The sequence below is a fragment of the Crinia signifera genome, chromosome 8, assembly GCF_055691185.1.
Source record: "Crinia signifera chromosome 8, ASM5569118v1, whole genome shotgun sequence".
Lineage (NCBI taxonomy): Eukaryota > Metazoa > Chordata > Amphibia > Anura > Myobatrachidae > Crinia > Crinia signifera.
Genome location: NC_139224.1, coordinates 150,807,587 through 150,828,340, shown reverse-complemented (window position 1 = coordinate 150,828,340; position 20,754 = coordinate 150,807,587). Strand labels below are relative to the sequence as shown.

Genomic DNA, 20,754 nt, shown 5'->3' with positions numbered 1-20,754 from the left:
CTGTGTATAGTATGGGGAAGGCTTTTGACAGCATCAGTGGTGTTAGTCATGAGGGCTACTTAGCAAGTATGCCTTAGGTATAAAGACCATTATGAATGATGCAGAGTACTCAGCGCACCTTCTTGTGATTTCACATCGCATGTGACCAAAATACATATATACTGGCAGAAGCTCAATTAGTTTAGTGATATCACTCAGGTGCACAAAAGGAGGGGTAATACTGGGTAAAAGAAAACTACATGTTTTCCCTCCAGCATCCAGCATCCAGTTTTCCCTGACATCAGTAAAGAGACTTAAACACATGATAATACAATTCAGAGATATTGGTTACATATATTTATATGAATAAGCCCCCAAGCCAACGTCAAGGCTTCTCTGTATATTTTGGGTCCCTATTGCTATATCTGGGTGCGGCAACTCCCCAAAAAATCAGCATAGGCCAGAAAGGCCAGAGCAACACACCAGTGAAAAAATGAAAAAAGGGTCTAGTACCAACCCTAGATAGGGGAGGAAACTAGGGAAGCACTTGGTGTGGGTGGCTATCTCAGCAGCCGCTAAAAACAGGTTAGTGAAACCTGTACAGTAATAGGTATGCAAGAAAAAAGGGGTAGGGATAGCAGTGCTCTAAAAGAATTTTTAACCAAAAAAAGTTAAAATTGGATGATCTGTACAAATATATTTAATAGTAATAATTCAAAATTAATACATAAACTAAAAGCATATCATAATATTAAAACAATTAAATGTAAACATTGCCCATATGAACAATTTAGCAGCAAATATAAATGGAGAGTCCGTTCCTATTATGCCCAGACTTTGTAAACAGATAGAAATAGTTACCACTCCTGGCTATATGGAAAGAAGCATTTATAGACGCCGGCCAAAGTTGGCACAAATAACCGAAGTCCACTGGCAGACTGGTGGGTCTTGTATAGCTGGAGGAGAAAGCACTGGTGCACCAGGGAAGGAGTTCAATGGCCTCCCATTTTGGAAAGGTGGCGGCCAGAGGTGATTCAATCCTGTAGGGCTGGTCCGGACTGCAATCCCAGATAGGCAAGTGGAAGGTGGGCAAGCAGTGAAAAAATGAGTGTTAATAAATGTATGTTATAGGAAGCCAGAGCTATATACAGAAAAAGTGATACAAATATAATTAATGTAATTACAATAAAGAAATTGTGATCTCACACTGCACGCGACCAAAATAGTGTGTGGATACACATGCTCCCATGAAGATTGTCTCTGCCACTTATTCCACTCTTCCAAAGCCTGCGTCTGGGTAGGTGAAGCCAGAGCTTCAGTATTAAGGGCTACATGGGCCTGGAGCGGGAATAGATAAATAGCCTACCGTGAGAAGTGGAAGAGCTGCCGCCATAGTTGCCAGATCATCCCTTTAATAAGCCCAACATATAAATTACACAGGTTCTTGACTACTTTTCAAGCTTTTCAAATGTAATGACAGTTGGTATGAACTCTTGAACTCGGTCACCTCCCAACCATACCAACTGTCATTACATTTGAAAAGTTTGAAAATTAGTCAAGAACCTGTGTAATTCAAATGTGCGCTTATTAAATGGGATGATTTGGCAACTATGGTTGCCACTAGTTTTATGTGGGTGTGGCCAGTGCACAGTGGGCGTGTACATCCCCACACTATAATCCCCAAAGTCTCCCTAATCATTAAAAAGGTAAAAATCTGCATTAGTTTGAAAAAAGAGGATTTTTTTTTTAAATACTCATTATTTATGCTTGTTACTGCTGCCTTAGATGAGTTTTAGCCATTTAATTGTTATTTTATAGTACATCTTTTTGCGGAACATAAAATAAATGGTTTATTACACAGGTGCAAATGGGATGTAAGTGATTTGTACATAACATCAGTCATCGGTTCTAAATCCCAATTGACTCCCTTTTTGTGACCTCCTTAATGCGTGTATGATCTTTAAATCACCCCCAAAAACGTTTATTTTCTTCTTTTTGTTTTTACTGTAAATTGCAATAGTGGCCTGGTGCTTTCCCGCTGTGGACTATGCAATTATCCTGTGGGTCAGGTCCAGTTTGCGTAAGTGGGAAAGGGGGTTTGCAACCAATAACAAACTGACTGCATTGGTTTGTGTACCTATTCCATGACTTAACAGAATGTGTGTAACGCTTAGGGGCAAGTTCAGTTAAGTGCGAAGGTGCATTGTGCGTCTGCACATGTTTCACATAATTACGGAAGGAAAACCTCCTGGCACAAGTAAAAAAAACAATTGTGAGGTTTTCCTTTCCAGATAACCGTTGTAGTATTGGAACATCGGAACCTCGTGGCTACTTGACACTGCTCCTTACATGGGATGTCCTGAACACTCTGCTGCTGTATAACAAAGTAATCTGTATTAACCACCTGTATGGAAGTCCCTGATTGATAATTAAAGTGAACCTTTCACCTTACAGAAATGATGTTTAAAATTAGAGACAGTATTTTCTGTGTCCCCCCCTCTCAGGCAAGAGGGCACTTCTGCATGCTCCTGGAAAGGGGGTGTGGCTGCTTGGAGGAGTGGGTGTGGTCTCATGACAAACCAGGTCCAACATCCTAAGGGGAGGCGTGGCCATCAGAGATTCTGCGCTGCCCCAAAGCTCTTTCCCCACTGTGAATTGATGTTGTGCACATGTGCACGGCATCTATGCACCTAGTGATGAGTGTTTTTAAAAGCAACCTTTTACCCCCATTGGACTCTGCGGCAGGCGGGTAGGATGGCACACGGTAGGCTGTTTCAGCACGGGTGCCTCCATAAGAGCATATTAGCATGTTAAAATTGGGAGCGGTGCGGGAACGCAACGTTAAACTAACGGAATTCTATGAGACCTTGCATAATACTAAGCTTGTCGATGCATATAACTGCGCATGGGTATAAGTCACACTGGGAATGGGCCTCCATGGTCTTGCCAAGGTGGTCGCCGGGAGGATTCATTTGCAAAATTATTGATAATCAGGGAGCCTTTTTGGGTGGTAATGGAGACTCAAACACAGCAATCCTGTATGCAGACAAAAGGACTTTAGCGTCTTGCTTCTGAAGACCATGCAGTAAGGCCAGCATGGTTGCTCAGAAGGTCAATGGCTGTGACACTTACCTCTACTTAACCATTTACATACATCTCTGTATCCAGCCTTTAATCCCCTAATATTGCTGCGTGCCGGCAGTGATTTCTGGATGCTGGGGAAAGGTACACTTTAATAATCTGCTTGTGTTAAGCCCCAGATATGAATATATTCTGCATTGCTGAGAAGCACAGAGAATGTCTGCGTGACGTCGCCTAATATGTCTTACTGGCTTCCTGTTGGCTGCTGAATGCTGACCAGCTAATATGCACACATCGGTAATATAGGTGGGGTCTATCAAGTTTTTCTTTTCAATAGCTTTCATTAAGAACAAAGCGCTGATTGACCAGATACCATCAGGTTTGTATTAATAACAGAACATCTGTTACAGAGTGAAATAGTCTTGTCTGGACCATTTAGCCAATATATGGCAGGAACATCCACCTTTCTCTGCATGGTCATCGCCAGCTATCCTGAGTTGAGAAGCCGTTCTTTTAATGGGCCAGAGGCACTAAGCTTCAAAAGTGATAAAATAGAGAGTGATAATCAATCAGCTCCTGCCTGACATTTTTCAAACACAGCCTGTGACATGACAGGTAGAAGCTGATTGGCTGGCTGTTTATCACTCTCCATTTTATCATCCGGCCCAATGTAACGTACCGTGTTTTACTTCTGCCACCCTTATCCAAGTGCTGGTACTTGTGGAGTATCACGGCTCCCACGATGGCCATCGTACATGAAAAAATCGCATCGCATGCGATTTTTAACAGAAAAGCATCCAAATGTATTGAAATTAGTATGAAACATGTTCAATGGCCCCCAAATGGCATTTTTGAGGCTGTACCACCCCCACTATCAACGTGAACCCGAAGCGTGGCGAGCACAGCGAGCCAGCGAGGGGCGGCGGTACGCGTCCTACGACCTTTTCATACCCCCACTATCCACGTCGGCGTGGAGTTGAGAATAGAAAGTGTGGCGAGCGCAGCGAGCCACCGAAGCGTGGCGAGCGCAGCGAGCCCCGCGGATACCTTCACAGGTATCCGCGTCCCATCGCGGGCTTCACAGGTGTCCGCGTCCCCTTGGCGGGGCTCGCTGTGCTCGCCACGCTTCGGGCTCGGTGGCTCGCTGCGCTCGCCACACTTTCTATTCTCAACTCCACGCCGACGTGGATAGTGGGGGTATGAAAAGGTCGTAGGACGCGTACTGCCGCCCCTCGCGGGCTCGCCACGCTTCGGGTTTGCGTTGATAGCGGGGGTGGTACAGCCTCAAGAATGCCATTTGGGGGCCATTGAACATGTTTTATACTAATTTGAATACATTTGGATGCTTTTCTGTTAAAAATCGCATGCGATCGCATGCGATCAAATCTCATGCGATGCGATCGCATGCGATGCGATTTAGTCAAAAACGTTAAAAACGGCATGCCACTATATATGGCATGCGATGGGAGCTGTGATAATCCACAAGTACCCAAGTGCTAAAGCTGCATGACTTCTCTTTGCTTGTGCACCCCTCCCTGCAGCACAGTCACCCACGCATTTCAGTGTTGTACATGACTCCGCTACAAAGATGGGCCCTAACCAGAGCTACGGCAAAATGGCTGCTGGCACTTAACAACAGGAGACGTGAATTGTTCTGATGCTTATTTTCTCTGAAATTGACTAATCTGTTCCAAAAACGTATTGTTTAGGACTTACAAGTGTACAACAGAGCTAAAGCATCCACCTGGTTTAAAATGCTCATATACCATAGACATAATATGGGTAACCCTGCATGATTTATTTCCTAGTCATTATTTCTCTGGTACCACTTGCAGCTATAGCTCACACCTGTAGTTCGCTATATTTCAGATCTTGCAGTGATGTTAGCCATTGTGTCTGCATCTGGAATGCTGCTGGTAGGAAGACCCTGAGTTACTAACCCAATGGCAGGATATAAGTACATGTCAGAGCGGCCTGTGTTCTCGCTGCACTAACTCTCCTGGTTTGCTGTCTTTGCTCCGTTCTAGCTTGCTGGACTCTTTATTTCCGTCTGCCTCAGTCTGCTTTCAGCCTCGCTCCTCTATTACTCCTAACTCGCGCCTCTCCTCTCCTGACTCTGCAAGGTTAGACATTTTACTACTACTTCTTTTGTGTTCCTTAATCCCCAGAAATCTTCCTTCAACGTGGCCTTGTCACCTGAACACAGCAGAGGCAGACATTTCTGTGGGCTGAACCAATATTCAGGGCGGCTTATCTACTCACTGGCAGCTAGGGATATCATGGAGGCACACCGTACCTCACACCTCTGTTGATGTCCGTTTCTAACAAATGACTAGATGGCCGTCTGAGGTATTCATAGCCAGGGCCCACATAAATGGTAGATCAGCCAGCACAATAGATGCCGTCACTGTGTATCGGTAACCGGGACATGACTATTATTTTGCATGGAAGTGTTGGCATGTTCCGTCTGAACTTGGCATGCTGTGGCCACTATACCTTGCTATTATCCTGTTCCTGGTGGGGTATCCTTCTGCGCTATTCGGCTATTGTGATGTGACATGTATGTTATATAGCATTTATAGGCTACCGCCGCTGTTTACAGTTCTACGTTTTATAAATTGAGTTCTTGCCTGCGCAAGAGAGGCCAGACCGTGCTATAGTTCGTGTAGGCCGTACCCATCTGCAGGGAAAGTCCCTAAAGTGGTTGGCCAGTAAGTTCTACACATGAATTCAAGACATTGGTTCCCCCAGCACACTGAGTGGTATTCGTAACCAATCTTGAACACTACGTGATAATAGTGTTCAAGATTGGTTACTAATACCACTCGGTGTGCTGGGGGGAACCAATGTCTTGCTTTACTTACTCAGTATAAACCCCTCCCTTGCATGCACCTGAATGGTATTACTGAACGAATTTGAGCATCTACCACTATCTGTATCTACACATGGATTCCCTATGTACAAAATGATACCTTCATTCTAAACCCCAAAGCTGAAATATTCATGTATTGAGTCATTTCTCTTTGGGGTTGAACTTAATGAACCTTCACACCCCAAAATGATCATTTTTAGATAATGAACTACAGTAGGTGGTATGGTTTATTGCTGGTATCAGATTCTCTACATATAGAAAGATCATGTATTGTACCTCAACAAAGGTCATTCCGGGGTAACAATAATGATGTGATCCCAACAAGACCTTTACATATTATAACTAAAAGAGGAATTCTCTTTTATACAATAAAATGTCTGTCTTCATAGCATGTGAATGTCAGTTTGGTTAACCTGACAACATTTGCCCTACCCACCCATATTCTCTGCCCATGCTATATAGTCAGTGAGGAGCAGGCACTGATTATCCAATAATTACAGCCTGTCCAGTAATTACACACCTCCTCTCAGAGGCCGATCTGTTGTCAGATGCGGTTACCTAGAGCAGGGGTTCTCAAAGTCGGTCCTCAGGACCCCACGCAGGTCACCAGGCAGGTGCATTCATTGACACATTTTAAAAGATCCACAGGTAGAGCTAATTATTTCACTTGTGATTCTGTGAGGAGACCTGCAAAACATGCACTGCGTGGGGTCCTGAGGACTGAGTTTGAGAACCTGTAACCTAGAGTAATACCGCGTTTAGTGCAGGGCTGGACAACCCCCACGAGACATGCAGCCAGTGCTTATTATTGTGCCACCCTATGTGTAGTTAGTAGCGCTCTTATTTAATAGACGTTTAAGAACACAGCTTACAGAGTATTACAAGTGGACCAATAATTATCAATAAGAATTGGAGTCTTTTACAGATTCTTGGTTATCAAATATGGAACATAGATTTAAAACCAATGTTTGCGTTCCGTTTGAGTCAGCGTTTCTCATGTGCATGTTTTCCAGATAACCTGGCTGGAGTCCATATGTGCTAATTGACTAATAGATAGTAGTAGTAATTCTTCAGTCATATCTTGAAAACTCGCCCTGTTAGGGTTCCATGATGAGAGTTTGAGAAACGCTGATCTGCGTAGTGCTCTATACTTTAAAAATAAAAATTTTTAACCAGAGATATTTAATTCTGAATTTACAGAATTAATAATTTTTTTATTCTATTCCATTCTGTTATTCAGCATATTGTCCATTCATACTGATGGGGTTCTAGATTCATGTCGGTTCTAATGCTTTTTATTGAGGTTTCTTGAATACACCATTCAGTGGCCGTTTTAAAACTATTAACTAGGTATGCTACTAATTAAGTACTGATTGGTTGCCATCTTATAAAGTACATGTGTTTTAAAATAATATTGTTCAAAAGCAGAATTTCCCATTTTTGTGCTTTCTACTAATAGCAGGCTGAACAATGTAATTCCCTTTAAATCTATGTTCTTGCGCTGGCCCTTTGAATGTTTATTAATCATCCTATCTGTAGATAATGCTGAAATTCCATTACAGATCCCATCTGCTCCCAGCCCTGTTGCTGATTTCTCTGCCATTAAGGAGCTGGACACATTGAGTAATGAAATTGTAGATTTACAGAGGTAAGTGGGAGTGATTATGTATTGTCATGATGCATAATAATTGTCTAATCGCAGAACATGTATGCAAGTTTATATACACAATGAATAATTGGGGGGGATTCAATTTGTTGCGAAAAATGTTCTTTCACTTGATGAATTTTCTAATTGAATTGTGCGATAAACGGGATTGTGCATACTGAAGATAAGCGGAATTTTTGCACAATACAGTAGTTGCCTTAGTTCCCAAGCTCTTTACTGATAGTTTGGCATTTACTTTATATTTGGGCATTTTATCTCATTTGCTTCTATTTTGACTATTTTTTATGTTTAGTGAAGTCATTGGGGAATATTCAATCCCCTGCTGCTATTTCAGTCAGGGGAAATAGCAGCGGGCGCCTATTCAATGTTGTCTTTGCCGACAACATTGAAGAGGCATCACGGCAGAACGGACCCGACTTTAAAAGCAGTCTGGCCGAGAAAGGCAGTGGATTGTCGAGCTCACAGGTGTATACTGACAGTCTACAGCTGTGGACACACAGACATTCCAGGGTTAATTTTGTTGTCAGCCAGTTAACCTACCAGTATATTTTTGGATTGTGGGAGGAAACCAGAGTACACAGAGGAAAAACCGACGCAAGCGCAGGGAGAATATACAAACTCCACACTGTTTGGGCCTGTTCAGTTTCAGTTTAGGTACGCATCCTCCGACCTTTTCATACCCCCACTATCCACGTCGGCGTGGAGTTGAGAATAGAAAGTGTGGCGAGCGCACGGGGATACCTTCACAGGTATCGGAGTCCCCTAGCGGGCTTCACAGGTATCCGCGTCCCCTCGCGGGGCTCGCTGCGCTCGACACGCTTCGGGCTCGGTGGCTCGCTGCGCTTGACACACTTTCTATTCTCAACTCCACGCCGACGTGGATAGTGGGGGTATGAAAAGGTCGGAGGAAGCGTACCGCCGCCCCTCGTGGGCTCGCTGCGCTCGCCACGCTTCGGGTTCACGTTTATAGTGGGGGGGGGGGTGGCGTGGGGGTGCATTTCACATTGTAAGCACCCATTAGGGTGCTTATACAATGTTTAATCGTGTCGCATCGCATTGTATGCCATGTACAATGTCATACAATTTTAAAATTGTATGACATTGTACAGAATCGCGCGATATCGCGTCGCATCGCATACCATCGTATGCCTTATGGGATGCGATGCGATGGGCGCCGCCAAAATACACAAGTACCCAGTTTTTACTAAAAAGTGTAAAAAGCTCACATACACTTCAATAAAGAAATATCAGCATGGAGAGGGTATTCACCGCGTCACACAACACAGCACCATCCGGATACAGGACACCGACTACGGCAGACTCGGCAGCAGCAGCGATGAGGGGCGGCAGCAGTGTACTCCTCAAGATGAACCACAGGACGGAACGGCGATTCAGCACGTCAGGAGACCACGACCCAACGCGTTTCGTCACTAATGACTTCGTAAGGAGGTCCTTACCAAGCCAAAGAAACAACAGGCGAAGTCCTCTGTGACTAAACGCATTGGATTGGTTCCCTGACTTGCCGAGTCACTGCTTTGTCCGTCCGGTGTTCACTCCTGTGGATCAGCTGGTACCCGCCGACATCCTGCCGTGTCCTGCCGGTGTCTACCATCTGGATAGTCGTTGCTGTATGCGGTGAACGCCTCCCATGCTGTTATTCTTGTATTGAGATGTATGTGAGCTTTTATACATTGTAGTAAAAAATGCTCTATTACTGCTCATTGTGCGCTTCTTCTTTTCTTTTCTTGAAATGTTTGTGTGTATAAATTACACACACAAACATTCCACTGTCCCTTACGGACACAGACAAAGGGAAGCACCAGTCCCTGCACATACGGACATGTGGTTATACACATGGAATAACTTTGGTAGCAGCATTAACATAAAGTCACAGACTGGAGATGGTCAATAAGCAATTTTTTTGGCTCCTTCTGTGAGACCCTCTGAATCCTGCCCATTCCCTCTGGTTTTCATAGTATATCAGAGCAACACTCTACTGTACCTTGGAAACTAATATGTTAAAACATTTTGTTCTAGTTATGGTAGCCTCCCGTTTGACAATGAAAGTGTTAAGATAATGTTTTGTCCTTTGTGACTGCTGGAGTCTTTTGGCTCCCTGGTTACAGTGCCTCTTAGGGATTTCCCTAGGTCTCTCTAACAAATACATGTAGAAATCTTTAGAAAGAGCATATTTCCTGGTTAGTAAATAATCCGCCTCTCGGAACCCTGCTCATTCCTCTTTTCTCATTGCAGTTTCACCACACACCTCAGTACAACACATAACCCCACTGCTTGGCGTTACATAATTCCTAATTCATCACACAGGGTAACCCTGATTCCTGTGCAGCTACCCCACTATCATTGACTGTTATCACCTAGCATACAACATCTCTGCACTTCTTACAGTTGAAATATGTTGCTAGGTTGCCCCCCCGGTTCAAGAGTGACCATAATCTGTAAAGCAGTTCCCGAATGTATGGTGTTGTCTGCCTGTGGTTGCCTGTGTGCTAGGCAACAGCTGACATCTAGTGGATTGTTGGTGGGACAACCTAAGCCAGGCATATCCAAACTATGGCCCTCCAGCTGTTGTGAAACTACACATACCAGCATGCCTTGCCATAGTTTTTGCGTTCCCTAATAGCAAATCTGTGGCAAAGCATGATGGGACTTGTAGTTTTTTATACAGATTTCACATAGGTATGTACATATCCATTCGGAGAATGTTCTTAGGGTGTGCTACACGTCAGTTGCACTTTAAGCACCGTTTATGATTTAAAAGAAAGGCAGGTCAGTTAGGAATGTGCGTTCTGTGTGCCTTGTGTCAGCCTCACAATTTATATGGACTCCAAGTCTAACAATGGCTTGCTATTTCTGTCTCCTGTCTCCTGGGTGTGTACTGACTAAGGCTGTGGGTCTGTACTAAGTGGTGTCTTACTATCCGCACTGTGCACCGACAGCCTACGGTGGTCAGCAATAGTCTGAGACAGTTGTCAGCCCATCAGCCGGGACTCATTAACTCTCTGGTCTATAGCTGTTAATTCAGAAACAGTTTTACTGCTAAGCCTTTCTCTGGGACCAAGTCTCTCAAGGATTATGATCCTTCAAAGAATCAGGAAGATGAATCATCGCGCAGTGTCTCATGCCCTGCATGCAGGTTACAGTCTGCAGTCACCGAACCTTTTCTGTTATATATTATTTGATCATGCATCCAGTCACAGCAGAGCTGTAATAATGGTCAATTAAAATGTTGCGGGCTTTGCGTGACTGTTTGACGTCTCTGTGCCGGCGCTCTTTGAATAATCTGGGGTGAGTCTGCAGTAATAAAGTTTTATCTATCTGGGAGTGGAATAGGTGGCGTGTCCCATTGGATTCTTTGATTTTTTTTAATGTGTGCGGTGGTGTGATAAGTGGGGCTTAGATTTAATAATTAGGACTGTGGCACATAAGGTGGTTTTTATCTATTTATTTTCTTACGAGTCTCCCTTTGATAGGTTATGTAGTGTTTATTGACTTACATCTTGTGATCTGCAGTGATGACCATTGTAAAGTACTGGTTCTATGGAATTATGTGTATGTGTGAGGATTTGTACAGTTTCGTATTTGCAATGGTGTTTATCTTTTGTTCATCTGTTAGACTTTACTAATGTGGGCCACACACAACTACAGGTTGATTCCTCGATGCTGATCCAATCGGCCAATTCCAGTGATCTGCGATTTCTATAGGGAGTGGCAGAATACGGCATGTTAAGAATTCTAGACTCAGGGTCAGAATCGCTAATCCGGTTGGATTTTGCCGGAATCGGTACATCTATCAGAATGAACTTAGGTCTACAGTCATTAGGTCGACCCCACTAGGTCGACTTGCAGGAAGGTCGACATGACTTAAGGTCGAATTTGCATAAAGGTCGACATGAGGAAGGTCGACTGGTCATAAGGTCGACATGGGTTTTCGCTGTTTTTTGATCCGAATGTCCACACAGTCGACATGGACACAGTTGGCAATGCGAATCGGACCCTCGCATCGATCGCTTCGCTCGCAATGCTTCGGGCACGGTGGCTCGCTTCGCTCGCCACAGCTTTAATAACCTCCTCCACGCCCTAGTGGATGGTAGGGCATGAAATACCGCCTGTCGGCACATGTCGGCTCAAAAAACAGTGAAAAACCCCATGTCGACCTTATGACCAGTCGACCTTCCTCAAGTCGACCTTTATGCAAATTCGACCTTAAGTCATGTCGACCTTGGCCCATGTCGACCTTAAGTCAGGTCGACCTTCCTGCCAGTCGACCTAGTGGGGTCGACCTAATGACTGTAGACCTAACTTCATTCTAATAGATGACCGCTTCCCGATTTTGCAAGTCTTTTTACCCAGGCATTGGGAGAACAGAGCATTTTCCCAATATGTGCCTGATATGTGCCGCTAGATGTGTGCCTATTTCAAGCACATTGATTCCATTTATTGTGATTTTTGTACAAATGTCTAGGATTTGGGTTTTTTTCTAAACCTTTTGGAGGGTATGTGTCATGATAGCATTGCTGTCCAGGATGTATAGTCCCACATCAGCTGGAGGACCATTTTTTTGCTCACCTCTCCTGGTGATAAGATAGAGGGAGATCTGTATCCTGTTATTGGTTGGTCTACCTTTTGGCCCTCCAGTTGTTGTTTAAATACACATCCCAGCATGCCCTGCTACAGTGTTGCTATTTGGCCATGCTAAAACTGTTGCAGGGAATGCTGGGATGTGTAGTTCAACAAAAGCTGGAGGGGCAAAGGTTCCCCATCCCTGGTCTACAATAAAACTGTTAGTACACATTTAATCTGCACCATTCCCCGACCGTTCTGCACATAGTTTAATGGAAATACATTTTATTCCGACAAATTTATCTGATCTCATGGTTTTCAAAAATATTTACATTTTATTCTGAACAACCAATGTAAGTTCCCCTGGCCTGTAGTGGAGATGCGGCTGTACATTTCAGATCATCCTCTGTATCTACGCATAAAATAATTATCCTTGGTTTGGAACTGGTTACGTGATTTAACAAGGCATTTAATTGTTATGGCACAGGGGAGATTGGAATATTTGTCAACATGTGTAAGGTCAACAGGTCCCAAGGTCGAAAATTTTAAATGGTCTACACGTTTTATTTTCTTATCCTATTTTTCATCCTGTACCTTCCACGTAGACTATGATTGGGATTAGTTACTCCTGTTGAGCACAGCTGTAGCAAAGTGAGGCTCCTCGCCCGAAGCATGGAAAGTGACATTTTATCCTGATCAGCGTCATGTTGTTTAATAAACAAAACAACACCCCTCTCCCCCCAAAGAGTTTTTGTTTATTTTTTTTTTGCATCGACTATCTCCCCGTCGTCCTTTTCCGCTTGTTGATCTTTTTGACTGTCGAACTAATGACCCGCTCAGCCTTACGGCAGAGTTAACTTATGCAATGTTGACCATATGAGGTCAACGTTGATTGTCGACCAAATTAGGGTTGACCTCATACATGTTTGATACAAAACAAATTTTGTGCGTGACTGAAATTTTGCGCTAAAAGCAGCTATGAGTGGTTCCCGGGACTTAATAGGACCTACACCAGAAAGGTCCTTGGAGTTGAACAAATGGAAAAATTGGTTTTTAAGATCCAGAAACAGTACACAGCGCTAAAATTAAATACAAAAATATCGTGAAAGTGAACAAAATCAATGTGCACAAGTGTAAGGTCAAAAAGTACTTCCCTTTCATATGTCTCAATGGGAGGGAATTAAGAGTATCAGTCCCTTGAAGGAATTCTTTTAAGGTGCGAGATCCGTGCGTTTTCGTATATCTCTCACAAAAGGCATGAAATGAAGAAAATGTACAATGTATAAACAAATGGAATTCAATACAGATGAATCCTAAATAGTAAAGTTGAAAGTGTTGACGGAGGAATAAATTTTCTCCCGACTTCTATACTTTGTCACGAAGTCTACTTCAGGGGCGTACCTCTACTCACTTAGGTCATATATGTTATAGTCCCATAAAGGTATCTTTGTCAAACACAATTTACTGACAGGATAGATAAGCGTACCCCCACTCACTGGTTACTCGATGGGTTAAATCTCATCAAGGTATCTTTTGTGAAGGTTATCCCAAAGAGTATATATCAAATTAATGGATATATGTTGGCGTACCCCCACTCACATCCAAGATGGTGGATGAAAGTACATCAAGGTATCTTTTATATGTTTATTCAAGGTAGAGGTCTTAAAGAGGATAGCGTACCACACTCACGGTGTTTTAAACTGGAGCCAGACGCATCAAGGTTTCTTTGTAATACCAAAAAGAAGGTTTTTTATATCCACAGAAATTCTCTCAATGTGGATGTTGGTGACCCCAGGAAAAACAAGGAGAAAAATGATGGGTAGACTGGAAAATTTTAATTTACAAAAAGTCCATAGTTGGACTACAAACACGTACAATTCAAATACATGTATACAAAAAAAGAGATAAAAACTTTTGAATAAAAAAATAATGTATGATGTATGAAAAAAATAAAAAAGCAAAGGCAAAAAGGACCAGGTGACCCAAGAGGCAACGTAAGGGCATCAACACAGTCACAAAAATAGATGTTAAAGGTCCGGACAAAGTGAAGGGTATAGGTGTCCAACGTTACCTCTGTCGGTCAAACAGGTCCAAGATGCACAGGATCCCCTAGTGTCAACGCGTTTCGGCTCCTTTAGAGCCTTTTTCAAGACATGCCTTGAAAAAGGCTCTAAAGGAGCCGAAACGCGTTGACACTAGGGGATCCTGTGCATCTTGGACCTGTTTGACCGACAGAGGTAACGTTGGACACCTATACCCTTCACTTTGTCCGGACCTTTAACATCTATTTTTGTGACTGTGTTGATGCCCTTACGTTGCCTCTTGGGTCACCTGGTCCTTTTTGCCTTTGCTTTTTTATTTTTTTCATACATCATACATTATTTTTTTATTCAAAAGTTTTTATCTCTTTTTTTGTATACATGTATTTGAATTGTACGTGTTTGTAGTCCAACTATGGACTTTTTGTAAATTAAAATTTTCCAGTCTACCCATCATTTTTCTCCTTGTTTTTCCTGGGGTCACCAACATCCACATTGAGAGAATTTCTGTGGATATAAAAAACCTTCTTTTTGGTATTACAAAGAAACCTTGATGCGTCTGGCTCCAGTTTAAAACACCGTGAGTGTGGTACGCTATCCTCTTTAAGACCTCTACCTTGAATAAACATATAAAAGATACCTTGATGTACTTTCATCCACCATCTTGGATGTGAGTGGGGGTACGCCAACATATATCCATTAATTTGATATATACTCTTTGGGATAACCTTCACAAAAGATACCTTGATGAGATTTAACCCATCGAGTAACCAGTGAGTGGGGGTACGCTTATCTATCCTTTCTGTCAGTAAATTGTGTTTGACAAAGATACCTTTATGGGACTATAACATATATGACCTAAGTGAGTAGAGGTACGCCCCTGAAGTAGACTTCATGACAAAGTATAGAAGTCGGGAGAAAATTTATTCCTCCGTCAACACTTTCAACTTTACTATTTAGGATTCATCTGTATTGAATTCCATTTGTTTATACATTGTACATTTTCTTCATTTCATGCCTTTTGTGAGAGATATACGAAAACGCACGGATCTCGCACCTTAAAAGAATTCCTTCAAGGGACCGATACTCTTAATTCCCTCCCATTGAGACATATGAAAGGGAAGTACTTTTTGACCTTACACTTGTGCACATTGATTTTGTTCACTTTCACGATATTTTTGTATTTAATTTTAGCGCTGTGTACTGTTTCTGGATCCTAAAAACCAATTTTTCCATTTGCTCATACATGTTTGGGCAGTGGGAAAATTAAGTAGCTGTATTGTGTAATAACTTGGGCGAGACTGAGATCTCTATATATTTTATAATGCATTTCTCCAAATCTTCAGCATTGCTGCAGTGTGTATGAAAGCCTGGGCCATCCCCCGGGAATTGTGTGGTGTATGTTGCTGTGTGCCTCTGAATGTATGCACTGCTTACAGCTTGGCCTGATTGTCTCTCGCCGGCGCACAGCCACAGCTTGCTGTCCATCGCTTCCCTCCCACCTACTTCCTCAGCATTTTGCATGAGCAGATTTCTCCTTAGCAACAGTGAGCTCATCACAGACTATTTCATTGATTTCTCGCTCTCCTCCTTTTCCCATTCCCACTGCCTGTTCTCCCACAATGAGGCATTGGTTTTAGTGCTCCCCAGGCCTTGCTCTCTCTAGGCTTTTATACTGACACTTGCTCAGCAGGAAGTCTGTGCACAATGTACTTGAAGTGGGACTCTGGATTAGGGGGCTGGATAAGCATGCCGGCTGTCACTGAGGTCTTCAGATATTCCTGTATGGTTTGCTGGTCTTCTAGGGAGAAGACGAATGTGGAGCAGGAACTGAAGGAGAAGGAGGAAACTGTGAAAAAGAGGACAACTGAGGTTCAGGTAAGAGACAGTCATCTTTGTTGTTGGCATCATTGCCCTGAGCATTAGAGATAAGTCTGCAAGCAGTAACATGGGGAGTCTATGGGAATGTAAGGGGAGGTTATTTCCAAACTCTGATGATTAAGTATCTGGGGCAGAAGGAAGTAACCTTTGGCTCTCCAGATGCTGTGGAACTGCAAGTCCCAGCATGGACTAGATCATGAGCCTGTTTTGTGTTATTACTATATGCACTGGAATTTTATTTTAGCCTTACCCTCCAGCCTTCACCCATACCTTCCAACTGCCCCTATTACAGCGGGGCAGTCCTGCTATTTGGAGACTATCCCTCCTGTGTCCCGCAGGTGAGGGGAGGGGGGCGATGGCGGGGAGCCGGTATCTCTTCAGTGAAGGGAGGGAGTGGGCCAGAGCCTGCCCATTCACTAGGGCAGGGATGGGGACCCTTCGGCCCTCCTGATGTTGTTGAACTACACATCCCAGCATGCCCTACAACAGTTTTAGTATGGCCAATAGCAAATTTGTTGCAGGGCATGCTGGGATGTGCAGTTCAATAACACCTGGAGGGCTGAAGGTTCCCCATCCCTGTACTAGGGGAACGTGGGGCACTCCCCCAAAAATGCTTGAGGAGGAGGCTCCTGACTTTAGGCCATGCCCTTTAACTGAGGCCATGCCCAGCCACCCCATAGTCACGCCTCTTTTTCAGACCGGATGCACCTTCAGCGCTGCAGGTCCCGATTTGGGAAAATAGAAGTTGGGAGGTATGCTTCACCCATAACTACTTTAGATAACCACATTCCCTGGTTCATCATATACAGCAGGAAAGGGGTTGGGTTCTTTGTCCTGCACTGTGTGCTCAGTCACATGACTACACACTGCATGATGCTTACATAAAAACATAGAATTTGATGGCAGTTACTAATCATTTGGCCTATGTAGTCTGCCCCTTTAGGGTATGGTTATAAGGGTTAGAGTTGGATTATAGTTTCTACAGCACTACTATTAGGCATAACGTTAACACCTGCTATGGAGAGGTGTCTCTCTAGAGCAGGGGTAACCAAACCTGTCCTCAAGATCTACCACTATAGTAGGAATTGAATGCAGCATGTTTGAAAATGTGACAGTTAGTAATGACTACAGCTGTGCTCCAGCTAGGTGATTTGGGGAATGTGACAGTTAGTAATGACTACAGCTGTGCACCAGCTAGGTGATTTGGGGAATGTGACAGTTAGTAATGACTACAGCTGTGCACCAGCTAGGTGATTTGGGAAATGTGACAGTTAGTAATGGCTACAGCTGTGCACCAGCTAGGTGATCTGGGGAATGTGACAGTTAGTAATGGCTACAGCTGTGCACCAGCTAGGTGATTTGGGGAATGTGACAGTTAGTAATGGCTACAGCTGTGCACCGGCTAGGGGATTTTGAAAACTTGGACCGGTGGTAGATCTCTAGGACCGGTTGGCCAGCCCTGTTCTAGAAGCTATAAAAGTACTGGCCATGCTCCTGCCTGATACCTACCCTCTAACCCTAATACCCTTACCTTAGAGTGCAGATGTAAATCTTGTAAACATAAAATTTGACCACTTCAACTGGTTGGTAATGATCCTCCGCCTGTGATCATGCGCCCGTGCCCACGAACGAGCTTTAATGTCAAGAGTCCACAAGTGTGGCATTATCATATGCCAGGGTATTTCTGTTGGCACAGATGTATGTTCTGTACCCTTCTGCTAGATAAACAGATTGGCAGCTCCCATTACAGCCTCCTGAATGTCTAATCTGTTTTATTTTTCGTTTGGAATTTATAAATTACCCCCCAGGTCCTCTGTGTTGTTTTAAATTTATGCCATTGATATTAGCTCCCCTTGTGCCATCAGCTCCATTCCGTAACCTTCATCTGACCTAGACCTTAGTATAGTAATACACAGCTTCTATCACCACGTAAACCTGCCCATTAATGTTAATCCATAGACATTACTGTCCCATTTATAAACCACTTTTGCATTGAATTCCTCCGATCTCCCTGGATTGTTACATTTACAGCAATGGGCTTTTTTAGGTTGTTGTTCATTCTGTTTGGTGACCACTTTCCTCTGACATTACACAGAGTAGTGCAATATTTTGGTGCATTAGAAGTAATTCACCACATTATGCGTGTGGCATGATATGATATAATAAACCGCTATTCCTCACTGCATGAATACACCCATTTATACATGCTGTGTTTTGCAGGGCTGTAGTGCTGGAAGTGCCTGTACTGCTTCACACGGTCGGAATGTACACAGATAAGACACTATAACAGTGGTGCGGACATCTTGCATTTTTAATAGGATAGTTGTTTCTGGTCAGTCCTGATAGGCCGGACCGTTGCTTTTATTCCTGACATAAGGAATTTCTGTCTTCCTAGTAACTGGGGAAGGCCTGTGTTCTGTTGGGGACGGCATTATGAATTTCCTGATATTTAATGAATCATGTGTTTTTGTGCTGTCGTCGCCCCCCCCATTTGGCACCTGACATCAGGGAATACAAGTCACTAGGACAGACTGAGGTCCCAGATAGTATTCTGACTACGATCTCTTGTGTATCTTTCCTGTAGGGATGCAGTCAATTTACCTACAGTCAAAATACTGATGCATTTAAAATACATTCATTATGCCGACCTGGACAAAATAAGGAAAATACCAACACATTAAAAATGTTGACAGGTCAAAAATTCGACATGAGTTTTTTTTTCTTTGAAACCTACTTGTTCATACTTTACCATCTCAGTGGACGCGGAGGGGGTATATAATAGTCTTCCGAGTTTACAAGTGTGCAAGCGTACACTTATGTCGACATAGACACCGTCAACATCAATTTAAAAAAAAAAAAGTCTACTTTTTGACCTGTCTGCATTTTAAATGTCTGCATTTTTTATCTTGTCGACCATTATGACCATCGGCCAACGGTGGCCAGTATTTTGACCGCCGGGATTTTGATTGTAGGTAAACCATACTGAACGCTTCCTGTATACTGTACTGTACCTTCATTCCTGGTGGTCAGTGTCTTATGGTGCCTACACACGGAAATTTAAATAACGGGTTGGTGTAGTTGGTTTATTGCCCATCTCCCGCTACAAAAAAACCGCGGGCGATGTATAGACTCTTCTGAGCAATTTTACTAGATTTAACCAGCAGGCTGGTTATACATCTTGATTCAGACTTGATTCCCTTTGTTAATACCAAGTAATATTGTATATGGTGCTTTTTTCAGTAGGGTGTTTCTGACCGTATAAAACACCACATCAACCAAAGTAGTAACATTGAATATTGTTACTTCTCAATGTTACCATCTGCTAATAATCTCAGTTCAGGGAATTTTCTACAGAACATGCCCCCATGTCTGCTGTAGATGAAGCAAGATAGGGCCTGGATCAGAATAGGGAGCAAAGCAAGTTACTTCGCCCCTGGACAGGCATGTTGTAAAGCCAGAGTGCACATGTTTATTTTGCATGCAGGGTAAATACTGAAAGCTGTTTGCATGTAGCCCCACAATTGCTGTATTATTCAGAATGCGTTGTTATTACACTACAATTGTAGATGCTTTGTGAAATAATTAGCACAACATCGTCCTTGCGTTGCATAAGGCCCATTGAGCAGACTGTTCACTTGGGGCTAGTGATGTCATGAACTCCTGGTTAATTTGGCTGTATTTTCAGAAATATTTATTCCTCAATGGTTTCCCTGGGTCCTAGCGACCTCCTCTTGTGTCAGTAGCTGCCCAGGCTGTGTGTTGGCAGCGCATTCACCTGCTCACTGTCTGAGGTAGGATCTGTTCTCTTTCTGGTAGGACCTGCAGGATGAAGTGGAGCGTGAAAACGCCAACCTGCAGAAGCTCCAGGCCCAGAAGCAGGAGGTGGAGGAGCTGTTGGCTGGGTTGAACCAGCAGAAAGCACAGCTGGAGAGCCAGTTACAGGAACTACGTCTGAAGTGCACAGAGGAGAACCAGCTGGTATGGAGGCTCTAACATTATTTCATTGTGACTGTTAAACGCAGCTTAACAACATTTGTTGTAATTGGCATCGGAGCCTTGTAATGGTACAGGTATCTAAATAATAATCCTTAACAACTCTCATTAGGTGGGTATTCAAAGGTCAACTCCATATGGTCAACACATAGGCTATCAGACACAAAAAGTCAACATTGTCTTTAGGTCGACAGGTGAAAGGTCAACTGTCTAAGGTTGAGAGGTACAAAACGTCCACGTGACGATGGTCAACCAAACTTTTTTTTTTTTACAAATTCACACTGTTCCATCCTTGTGGAATCTGATTGACTACAGTAAACTGCCATGTGCAGCGTGGCACCATGCCCGAAGTGTGGCGGGTTCACACTTATTGGGGATTTACAATGTGAATAATCATAATAAATAATATGGTGACTTCCGTTGACCTTTTGTATCGGTCGGCCATGTTCATGTCGTTTAATACGAGTTGACCCATTGATCTATTCCCAATGGCACGTGTCTGACCTAAAGGGGAACTATCAATTAATATCACACAGGGTCCTTTATTCTATTAGATCGTTTGCTAATGAAGTTCTTGCTTAGTTACTTCGTCAGTCTCCAGTTTTTGTATTCCCTGATTTAGAAGCCTGTGTTCCGCTTGTTTGGGTGTGACTGCATTAGTG

General features: G+C 43.3%; 1 protein-coding gene across 2 annotated transcripts in view; it reads left to right on the top strand.

The window, feature by feature from the left end:
- The window catches only part of EPS15 (epidermal growth factor receptor pathway substrate 15), a 99,766-nt gene that overhangs the window by 48,402 nt on the left and 30,610 nt on the right, over positions 1 to 20,754 (top strand). For both annotated transcript variants that reach the window (XM_083157385.1, XM_083157384.1), the window contains exons 12-14: positions 7,495 to 7,580; positions 16,024 to 16,096; positions 19,916 to 20,077. In XM_083157385.1, coding sequence (XP_083013511.1) covers positions 7,495 to 7,580; positions 16,024 to 16,096; positions 19,916 to 20,077 — 321 coding nt within the window. The remainder of the gene's footprint in view (positions 1 to 7,494; positions 7,581 to 16,023; positions 16,097 to 19,915; positions 20,078 to 20,754) is intronic.